Source organism: Lipotes vexillifer, unplaced genomic scaffold (genome assembly GCF_000442215.2).
Source record: "Lipotes vexillifer unplaced genomic scaffold, Lipotes_vexillifer_v1.1 scaffold1336, whole genome shotgun sequence".
NCBI classification, from domain to species: Eukaryota; Metazoa; Chordata; class Mammalia; order Artiodactyla; family Lipotidae; genus Lipotes; species Lipotes vexillifer.
This window is the reverse complement of record NW_006796415.1, coordinates 49,158-61,308: the sequence shown is the minus strand read 5'-3', so window position 1 is coordinate 61,308 and position 12,151 is coordinate 49,158. Positions and strand designations below refer to the sequence as shown.

The following is a 12,151-nucleotide window of genomic DNA, read 5'->3' as shown; positions in this document are numbered from 1 at the left end:
TAAATTTTTAGGCTTTGCAGACCACACAGTTTTTGTTGCAACTACTTAACTCTTTGACTTTGTAGTGTGAAAGCAGCCATAGTCAATATGTAAACATGTATATCTATAAGTATATAATAAGCATGGTTGTGTTCCAATATGACTTTATTTGAAAAAAAAACAAGTGGCTGACCTGTGGGCCATAGTTGCTAACCCCAGAACAAGAAGATAAAGCTGAGAAAACTACTCAGAATGCTGTATCAAAAGGTAAAAAGATGAAAAATATGAAAGTGACATTAAAAGGCATAAAGGATAGAATGAAAAGGTGCAATTTATAAGAGAATTTCCAAAAGAAAGAAGAGAGATGTCTGAAGAAACAGTTGAGGGTTTTCCCACCAACAAAAGGCATAAGTCATCTGATTTCAAGAAACAAAACAATTTTTGAACAGTATAAATAGAAATAAAATCCACATCTTGACAGATAAGAGAAAGACTATGTAACTATAAAGACAAACAGAAGAATATCAAAGCAATCAGAAAATAAAAAAGAGAATTCACCTACCAAAGAACAACATTTCTCAACAACAACAAACAACAGTATTGTTAGAGTAATGTAAGTTAACATTTACTAAGGGCTTACTAAGTTTCAGGCACTGTTATAAATCCATTACATTGATTATTTTATTTAATCCAATAAACAATCTTATAAATTACTATTATAATGCACTTTATATCAAGAAACTGAGTTACAGAAAGATTAAGTAATTTGTCAAAGGTTACATACCTAGCAAGTGAAGAAACCAGGACTTAAACCCAGGTATTCTAGCTTAAAAGCCCATACACAACTTCCCAGTTGGAGCCAAAGCACGGGAAGTTGGTTGAAATGTAAAAGGTACCACTGCTATGTAAAGTAGTAAGGCAGTTCCTCAAAAAATTAAAAATAGAATTACTATATCAATTCTGGGTATATATCTAAAAGAACTGAAAGCAGGATCTTGACAATATATTTGCACATCCATGTTCATAGCAGCATTATTCACTATAGTCAAGAGGTGGAAGCGAGTCAAATGTTTATAAACAGATGAATAAATATAGTATATACATACAATGGAATATTATTCAGCCTTAAAAAGGAAAGAAATTCTGACACATGATACAAAATTGATAAGCCTTGAGGACATTATACTGACTGAAATAAGCCAATCACAAAAAGACAAATAACGTATGATTCCAATTATATGAGGAATCTAGAGAAGTAAAATTCATGGAGACAGAAAGTAGAATGGTAGTTGCCAGGGCTGGGGGGAAGAGGAATGGAGAGTTATTGTTTAATGGGCATAGAGTTCAGGTTTGTAATATCAAAAGTCCTGGAGATCTGCTACACAACAATATGAATATACTTAACACTACTCAACTGTATACACTTAGAAATAGTTAAGATGGCAAATTTTATGTTATGTGTTCTTTTTACCACAATTTAAAAGTTATTTTTTAAAAAAGATATACTCCAATAAAGATGTTAAAAAAAAAAGCATGGTAAGGCATGTCCGTGGAAGAGAGACATACGGTACTATTGTAGATGTAAAGCAGAAATGAAAGGGCTAGGGAAGACTGAATCTAACTATGAAGAACCATAAATGCTAAAATGAACAAAAATGAGAAAATATTTAAACCTGGCTCAGAGCAGGAAAACATTCTATAAATCAATACCTAGATGTATCTAAACTCTCAAAAGCTACCAAGCCTGAGGCTCTAAAATTGAAAAGTTTTGTCACTTTGAAATACTATGTATTAAGGTATAAGTTCTTAACATTATCAAGTCTTTCTAACTCATTCATTGTTTACCAAAATTAGATTTAGCTTCTTATATTCCTAATCAAAATTTACTTTGTAATATCAGTAAACCCTATGTGATTTATAAAATATTCTTCATTGTGTGAAGATCTCAGGTTTCAGAATAAGAAAACACAAAATAAATTTGCATTTAAACTTAGACATGCACTAGCTGGGTAAAGTTAGAAAAATTACTTAACCTCTCTATGCCTCACATCCCACCCCCATGTGCTAAATTGGGATAACACCACTCTCCTCACTCAGCTGTGATGAGAGTTAAATTATATAACGTGCAAAGAAACTTATATGGGAAGTAGCTTACAGTGTGAGCACAACAAATAACTTTGGGAAATTTAAGACTTTATTTTCAATTTTAGGTTAATTAACATTATTAGAAATAAATTTGAATTTACGTTCTTATTAAGCCTTTTTAAAGCACACTGGTCCAGTAACTCAGCTTTCAAGGCAGCAAGTTTTTCAGCATGTGAATCCATATGTCAAAAAGACTGAATTAAGACATTAACACAGCAGTTACACATATGATAGTGAAAGAGAATTCCAAGAGCAGGACTTGAGAAAAGAAACTAATTTAATTTAGAAATTTCATCCAATAACTGAGGAGTTATGCTTTGAAAATAAATTTAGAAAGGGTAAATGAACTAATACCACTTTTGGATTCCTACATATTTACAATGGGATAATATATGAGAAGGCACTGTGAACTAAAACAAATCGTTATTCTTAGTATTCTGACATTCTGAAAAACTTGCAGTTACTATCAAACAGAAAATATAAAGTCATTATTTCTTGTTTCCTTTCTACTCCTATTTAATGAACAATTAAAGGGCCAAAATACAACGGTCAAAAGCACTAAATAGACAGGCAAAAAGTTAAGGGTTTGTTTCAGGAGGAAGCAGGAAGGGAAAGATTTATGCTTTATCTTAAACTTGAATTTTCCATTAACTTCCTTTTTATCATCACATTTAAGGAAAAAGGGGAAAACAAAATTCTAGATATTCTAGATTTTTCTAATAGTTTAAATTTTGATGAATTTTAAGAAAACCACATACTCTTATCAGCCGAATTTTTCAACAATCAAATACAAAGCCTAAAATACAACAGCATATACAGGTTTTACACACCCACACATGTATATAATTAAAAGGTCAGGTGTGAGGTTTCCAAGCCTCTTGGAGAATTATCATTTAAAAAAACAAAATCACTCATGTGAAAAATAAAATTATGGTACATTTGGTTTATCCTCAAAGGAAACAGAACACTATTTCACAGAGTATAATAGTAAAACCTGTACATTATATATTTCACATGTTTTTGGTGAAAATTAAACAATTCCAATTATTTTCCTAACTTAAAAAGTTTATATAGGGTGTATATATATGTACACAAACACGTGTGTATATTTAAATTTTAATTTTGTATAGAGGTATTTAGGAAGTATCAAATGCTACCATTGACAAACTTACGAATCAACATGCAGAACCCTCTGGCCACTTCTTGAACATGCAGCCGCAATGATGGATTCAGGCAAACCTATAAAAACATACACCTATATCATTTAGAATGTAGAAATATATATATATATATATATATATATATATAAAACACAAAAAATATTCATGCCATTGCTGTATAGAAGAGTTTAACAAAAGAGGCTCATTCTTGTATTCAAAATTATAGTTTGTATTATTATGCTGTTGAATGATGTTTCTTAAACATATACTACTAATACTGAAAATTTTATCATGTGGAAGAGAGGTTTTTAAAAATCAAGTACTTAAATTCTTTTTATCTACCAATTACCATAAATGAGCAACTGTCAAAATATTGTTCATATAGCACTTTGTTATTTAGAAAATATGTTCACACACTAGCTCATCTGATTCTCCCAAATGCACTGAGAGAGAAGGATCTGCATACACATTTTAGAGATGAAGAAGAAACTAGGGTGCAAATTGGTTAACTTGCTGCCCAATGCTTTACAAAAAATAAAAAAGTTCTAGAGTTGAAATTTTAACCCAAATCTTAACTCCAAGCCACAGTGCCTCTTTGGGGGAATGGCATACATTTTTCAGTTTAAGCAATAGCTTAACTAATTTAAAAAGAGGCCATTTACATGATATATTATTTTACTTCTGGTTAATACAGCAGTTTGATAAGAATATTACTGTTTGGGAATTAAATTAAGCCACACCATAAAGTTTGTCATCATAAAAGGAAATATATATATATATATTACTACTACCAGTACCAAAAAAAACTTACTAAAGATAACAATTTTATAATAAAAAATTCAGATGTTCAGCTACATCAGCTAGTTAATACTCTATGTTGTAAATTTAAGACTCTTCCATAACTTTTTATCATAAGAGCTACCATTTCAACAGAGGCTATTAAATCTTTTATATCAGTCCGATGAACAAAGCATGTTTTGAAAGTTTAGTGCTGCTACTGTTTCACTACAATGAGATACCACGGTCCTCTTGGAATTTTACCTAGTAGAAAAGAAATAGCATTATTTTGGCAAGGGTTTAAACTACACACTAAGCATCAAGGATTTCAAGAAAAGAGAATGATTATCTTCTTTATGTAAAAAGCAATATGCATATGGAAGCAACTTATGTAGTCAATCTGTAGTTAAAACCACATTAAACAAAAGATTCAGCTGCATTCATGGAAGAACTAGAGTTTTCTAGTGGTGAACACTTTGTGGGTATAAAATGTTTGGTTCAAAAAGGAAGTTCTGACCAAATGTACTGAATATAGCCATTATATATCAATTATTGGAAATAAGCCATCATAAAGTTGCAACCTTAACTTTGGATATAACACACAGGAAAAAAATTTGTGGTATAGGAGGAAATAGAAGGAAGAAAGGAAAATTCTAAATAGTTAAGCATACTTAGTTCTTCAAACGGTTAAAACTGTATTGTTCTAATGTCTTTTATCTTAAGACTATCTGAACTTTTTATATCTAAAAAATAACTTTCCTTATTAATGAAATTCAGTCACTATGGTACTGCAAAAGCTGCTAAGTGGCTTTAAAAGGACAATAGCAAAGAAATATTCAGGAAGCAGGATTAGTAGTATGTTTACATGTGTAATAATGATAGCATTAATAATACATCACCAAACATCAGTACAGGGCTTTATGATTCACAATGCATTTTCATATACATCATCTCATTTATTCCTCATTATAATTCTGGGAAGCAGGCAGTATAATCCATGCGAAAAAAATGGGATGAGAAATGTTAAATAACTTGCCAAAGATCAAGTAATTCAGTAATTCGGCATCACAAATTCAAATTACCATGGTAAATTCACTCTCTCCAACTTGGACAAAAGTCTGAGAATGAGGATGTAAGGGCAGGATAGCAACATAATGAAACGGGCATGGTCCCAGTCAGACAGCGCTAAGTTTGAATCTTAGTTTTGCTGCTTAACTAGCTATGAGATCTTAGGCAAGTCACTTGACTTCTCTTAGCTTTTGTTTCTTCATCCATCAATGGGAATACCACCATCTACCTCGTAGGGTTGTTCGGTTGTTAGCAGAGGGTACTTGCTCTATAAAGAATACCTACTTTTATTTTCTTCAGAAAGATATTTTAGAAGCACTACATTTTCACCTAAATACTACTCCAAACATACACCCATTTTTACCAGATGCCAACTCCAATGGCAAACAATAATAAAATTACCCTCCTCTATTTGGATCAAATTAGCTGTTACTTTGGATAGGCAAATAGGCATGTGGTTATTCCCACGGTTGCGATCAACACAGTCAGGAGTCATGTCTCTGCTGACAAGGCAAAACCAAGGACAGATTTCAATACTGAACATGATTTAAGTTCAAATTACATAAAACCAAAATGATTACCATTTGTGTTTTCCCTTAATATTTCCATCCAGACATCCCCTCAAGTTCGTGAAACTGATAGGCTATTTCTGTGTTAAATGGTAAGGGCCTATTATCTTCTTTTTTTTTTTTTTTAACTGTGAATAAATTTTAGTAAATGTACAGTCATGCAACTACCACCACAATCACGTTTTAGAACACTTCCATCACCACCAAATTTTCCTCGAGCCCCTTTGTAATTAATCCTCATCCCTTCCTCATGCCCCAGGAAACCAGTTTTGCCTTTTCTAGAATTTCATGTAAATGGAATCATACAGAACAGTATATATTTTTTTTCTTGATCTTTTTACTTAATACGATACTTTTGAGATTCATCCATGTTGTTGTATCAGCACTCCATTCTTTCTAGTTGTTACTAATCCATTGTATATCATCATTTTCTTTTTTTATCTGTACATCAGTTGATGGGCATTTGGATTGTTTCCAGTTTGGGACTATCATGAAATAATGATACTATGAACATTCATGTATAAGTCTTCCAGTGGACGTATGTTTTCATTTCTCTCAGTAAATACCTAAGAGTGGAATTGCTGGGTCATATAGTAAGTGTATTTTAACATTTTAAGAAACTTCATTTTTTGAAATGGCTATATCGTTTTGCATTCCCACCAGCACTGTATGAGATTTCCAGTTGCTCCACACTGTCACCAATTCTTCTTATTTTTAGTCTTTAAATCTTACCAACTCTAGTGTGGGTATAGTGGCACCTCATTGTGGTATTAAGTTGCATTTCGCTGAGAATCTTTTCATGTGCTTTTTGACCATCCATATAGTTTCCTTTGTGTGGTATCCAAGTATTTTTCTCATCTTATTATTGGATTGCTTTATAATTGAGCTGTAAGAGAATTTTATATTGTCTGGATACAAGTCCTTTTTCAAATATATGCCTTATAGGTATTTTCTCTTTACCAATGGCTTACCTTTTCATTTCCTGTGTTTTTGATAAGCTAATGTTTTAATCTTTATGAAGTCCAACTTACTATTTTTTCTTTTATGATTCATGCTTTTTGTATTCTATGTAAGAAACTTTTACTTGATTCAAAGTCACAAAGATTTTCTCCTAAATTCTTCTAGAATATTTATGGTGCTAGCTCTTAGATTTAGGCCAATGATCTGGGGGTTTTTTTTGTTTGTTTGTTTTATTTTTTTTATTGGGGTATAGTTGTTTTACAATGTTGTGTTAGTTTCTACTGTACAGCGAAGTGGAATTCCCTGTGCTATACAGCAGGTTCTCATTAGTTATCTATTTTATACATATTAGTGTATATAGGTCAATCCCAATCTCCCACTTCATCCCACCCCCACCCTTTCCCCCCTTGGTGTCCATATGGCAATGATCTGTTTTGACTTAAATTTTGTGTATGTTATGAGGAAAAGGTTTAAGTACCTCTCTTAATGTCGATATCCAATTATTCCAGCATGATTTATTGAAGACTATTTCCTACCTTGGTAACTTTATCAAAACTCAATTGACCATGTCAGTGTGGGTCTGTTTCTGGACCCTCTGTTGCATTAATCCATGTGTCTATCCTTATGCCACTACCAAACTGCCTTGATTATTGTACATTTTACGGTTAAGTCCTAAAATCAGGTAGAATAAGTCCTCCAACTTCATTCTTTTTAAATATTGCCTTGGCCATTCTAGATCCTTTGAAGTGCTGCATTTTCAATATGCTTTAATGTTATTTAATGCTACACAGTTTTATAGACAAAGAAGCCACAGACACATAGAGGTCTGAACAATTTGTCTGACTTTACAAGGTTGGGTTTCCTGTCTCTTTGTGGCCACAACTCACTTTCCTACTGGAATGTCAGCTTCATAAGAGCAGGGACTGTGTATATTTTATTCACCACTGAATCCCCAGTAAAGCAGTGCTTGTGGTAGGTTTTCAACAAATATGTGTTGAACAGAAGATATCTTCATGCTTAGAATGATTAGAACGACAGACTAATAATACAGTTAATAATGTCTTCCTGGCCAGGATTTCATATTTCTTCCCACCCATTCAATAAACACCGAGTTCCTTGAACAGACAAGGCACATAGTAGATTCTCTATAAATACCTGTTTAAGGAAATAAAAGAAGAAAGACATACAATAATGGGGAAAGGGAAGAGAGAGAGAGGGATAGAACAGACTGTGATAGGTAGTGAGGGGAAAAAAAAGATAAAAGCAATGCCTAGCCTAAAAGAGCTCAGAGTCTAAAGAATAAGAATTTAAAGGGACTGAAATAATCAAGGTAATTAAAACTGTTAGAGGAACACAAAGGAAAGAAGCATTCCCTCTGTAGAGGGGAGTCATGGAAAGCTCCAAGGAGCAGGGGACACTAACCAGCTGGGTCTTTCAGATCTGTAATAACACAACTGAAAAGTGTAGAAGAAAAAAGCTGAAGGAAAAGGGAAAGTGGAAGGGAATATTCTTGGCAAAGGGTGAAGGAAGAGAGTACCAAAAAGTGATGCCCAAAAGAGTGGTTGAAGCCAAACCATGGAGTCTGAGCTTGAACCTATAAGCAACAGGGAGTCTAAGATTTTAGCCATAAGAACAAGATCTAATCAGTGTTTCAGAAAAATAACTCTAGGCACAGCACAAAGGATGAGTTTGCATAAAACTGGTGCTTTAGGTTTCATTTTTTAAAAATTCTTATTTAGGAAACGTTAACATAATTAAACTTTTTGGTCTTACTTATAATTTAGCAGAATAAGTAAAACAACTAACTGCTTATTTTGTTTAAATTAATATTTATAAGCTCAATTTTAATAGCTTTTAAACCCTTAACTAATTTCAAAATAAAGCCTTTTTTTTTAAACACTTGGCACATAAAAAGTGAACTACTTAGCTTCTGAATCATTACTCAAATTCACACAACATCCTTGTGAGGCATTTATATGGAACATATATAGGCTTATTACAATGAATTATATAGTCTCTCCCACAAGGGAAACCAGACATGAGTTAGAAACAAATAATCAGGGTTAAGTCACACAGCATTACACTAGAAACACACTGTAAAAAATCTGAGTACAAATATACAAGTACAATGTTTTCAACTGTAATATAGGGCTAATAATATATCTCATAGGGATATACGGAGGAATAGGTTAAAAATGATATAAAACACCTTACACAGTGTCTCCTAGCATGTCGCTGACATTCAATAAATATTGGTTCTCTTCCCTTCCTACCCCTTCAATAACAAATCTGAAGTTACCTGAAGTTATACTTAAGTTATTTGAAGGGAAAAAAACTACCATTTGTTTACTATTGACTTAAGTTATCCTCAAAGATCTAACAACTTAAAATATTTCTTGAAAAGAAGTCCAATAGCCTTTTCTATACGTACACTATAGGGCTTTTCCAGATGTATGCTACAGAAGTTCATCAAATACTTAATATCATTTAAACATTTCACATCATTAAATATGATCATTAACTTCATTAGTGAGGCTGTTTCAAAGAACTCTGCCAAAGGATTGTAGGAAAAATGTATAAATCTGATGCAAGATCATCAACTTTTACTGGCAAGTTATTTTTATCAAACACAGGTAAATACTAGGTATTACATTAGCATTTCATAACAGCTTGTAACAGGGGAAACTGAGGTTTGTTACATTACGTCCTTCTCAGTTGAGGTTCTGTTATAAAGTTGGCAACTAGAAAAAATGTATTAGAAGCTTATAGAATGTTATATGATCATATAACAAACACATAGTCCCAGCTCTATGATTTTCCAAAACCTGTCTAGATAAAATAAAGATGTTTCATTATCAAACGAAGCTAAGCTAAAATCAAGCCCAAAAATGTATGAAATTAGCATTTTCAAGAATCTTATCTAAAATATTTTATAGGAACAAAACCATTATTTATTCATTTTTCAAAATCCCCTTTTAATCCAAATCCTTAATGTTGAACCTCATCACTTACAACTACAATACTTAGGTTAGCACTCTATGATCTATTCCTAAAATTGTATTAGTATCTGGAATTGAATTTTCCTAACACTATAATTACATAAGATAAACATTAAATACTTACACCACTCCCAGCATATCAAACAATATATAATAGATTCCCCTGACAGGACTTTGATGACCTGGCAATGCCTGAGTGCTTTCAGCCCAAATCATATGAAACCATAAATCACTCTTTATTTTATAGAACATTTCAAAATGGATTCCTGCTTTCTACCTTGAAAGTCATTTCATGTGTTATTTATAACTAGTGAAGACCAGAATGGAAAGAAAATTACATAGAACTAGAAAATTTACTGCGACTTTTTATAAAGAATAACTTCTTTTTTTTAGGAATAAAGTAGAATTACTGGCAAGGAAAAACTTGTGAGTATAAGAAGTTTTTAGAGAGCCACATCCTTTACTACTTAAACAACCCTATGTACAGACCTTCTGTACCATCGTAAACAAAGCATAAACAACATTAGGTACAGAACTGACTAGATTGAGCAATGCAAAGGTAAAACGACCCACTTAACTCATGTCACAGCCACTCAGAGTGACATCACAAAATTAGACAGAAATTAAATTTCAACCCAGGTTTAAGTAGTTTTGTTCATTCCTATTAAATTATAACTTAAAAGGTTTATATCTTATATTTACTTTTTAGTGGTTACCTTAAAAAGAAAAAAACTTCCAGTGAAGTAGCTTAGGGAAATTCCAAGAAGTATAGATAAAAAGACTGTTTTTAAATTGACAATTATTGTAATTCACTTTGACCCACACGAAATATCAAACATACTAATAAATTTAATATCTATGGACTTCTTCCTCATGGGAGAAAATACTGTTATTAATACCTATGTAAATTTTAGAACTCTGGATAAATATACTATCCATTAAAATATAAACTCACAAAATTTATGTTAATTTTTAAAAATTCAATATAGTGTGAACTTTTAGGAATGTCTAATAAGAACACTGTTTCAATACTAGGAAAATTGGATTCTTGTTTTCAGGTTTATACTAAATAGCTGAAAAGTCACTTAACCTCTCTGGAATTCAGCTTCCTTATAAATATCCTTATAGATAAAATGAAGAGCTTGAAATAAGTGACCCATAAGGTTTGCTGCAAGTTCTCAAGGATGAATGTTAGTGATAGATCAACAACTTGGACTCTGTTCTTGTGCAGATGACTTGAACTTAAAAATACAAACAGGATAAGATGGCATTAGCAGCAAAGTTGCTGAATCTCCCCGAGACCCCCATAAAAACAGACAGTGCAACCAGGATACCGAAACCAAACGCCCAGGGACAACATTTACAACAAAGCTAGATGACAAAATATTGTGACGAACTCCAAAATACAAGTGGGTCATTACAAACCTTCAATAGCTATAAGACCAACATGATATCAGAGACTGTGCAAGAGGAAACAAAGGGAAGACAAAGAAATTTGTGACAGCGCTGAGAGCCAGAGAACCCCAAAACTACTATCAGGCACTCACTGGAAGCTTGCAAGGTCACTGTGAAAATAGCAGCAGAAAGTGGGAGGGGACTTCACAGGCTCCAACCTGTGGATGAGTGCAAAGGAACCCCTGGGAGTGCTAGAGTGGTGAGGGAGTGGGAATGGAGTTGGGCCCTATGAACTTAGGAAAATGAAAAACTGTCCTTCTAAATAAATCCCTGCACAGAGGAGTAACTCTTGGGAATATAATCCAAATTCAGCAGAACAGGGAAAATAGGTGCAAAGGGTAGAGAAGGTCCATACAAAACTGGGGGAGGGTGACACAGCTATCAAATCTCAGGCTATTTTTTTTTTAGGCTCCAAACGCGCAGGCTCAGTGGCCATGGCTCACGGGCCCAGCGGCTCCACGGCATGTGGGATCTTCCGGGACCAGGGCACAAACCCACGTCCCCTGCATCGGCAGGCGGACTCTCAACCACTGCGCCACCAGGGAAGCCCCCTCAGGCTATTTTTTGGATTACTTAGTGAAAATACAGGAGAGCTCTAGAGCAGTTAAGTTAGAAAAGCTATCCTGATCCACACTCCCTATTAAAAACACAAGGAAAACTTTTTTCACTTAAAAATGAGCAAAACAAAAGGATCTTTGTTGAATCCCATTCAATGTACAGTAAAAAATATATATACATAGAGAGAATAGAAGTGAAACAACAGCCTAACAGACAATGAAAGCATCCCAGAAAGACATGCTTGCAAATTAGATGAAAACTATAACCTAACTATGGTACTATAAGCTAAAAGAAATTAAGAAATAGACGCTCTGAAAGAACAACATAAATCAGAATTAGAAAAACTTAAAAAGTGTGGTGATGAGATAATAGGAATATTTGAAAAAAGAATGAAATGACTCAAGAAGAAATAAAAGAAAAATCATTTCAGAAATAAAAACTAAGCTAAAAGGAGTACTAGAGCAAAGAAATACAATGGATA

The 12,151-nt window shown here is 33.1% G+C and overlaps 1 protein-coding gene across 1 annotated transcript in view; it reads right to left on the bottom strand.

The window, feature by feature from the left end:
• The window catches only part of CHM (CHM Rab escort protein), a 209,157-nt gene that overhangs the window by 175,046 nt on the left and 21,960 nt on the right, over window positions 1–12,151 (bottom strand). The window contains exon 2 of the mRNA XM_007468558.1: window positions 3,297–3,363. Within this exon, the coding sequence (XP_007468620.1) occupies window positions 3,297–3,363 (67 nt within the window). The remainder of the gene's footprint in view (window positions 1–3,296; window positions 3,364–12,151) is intronic.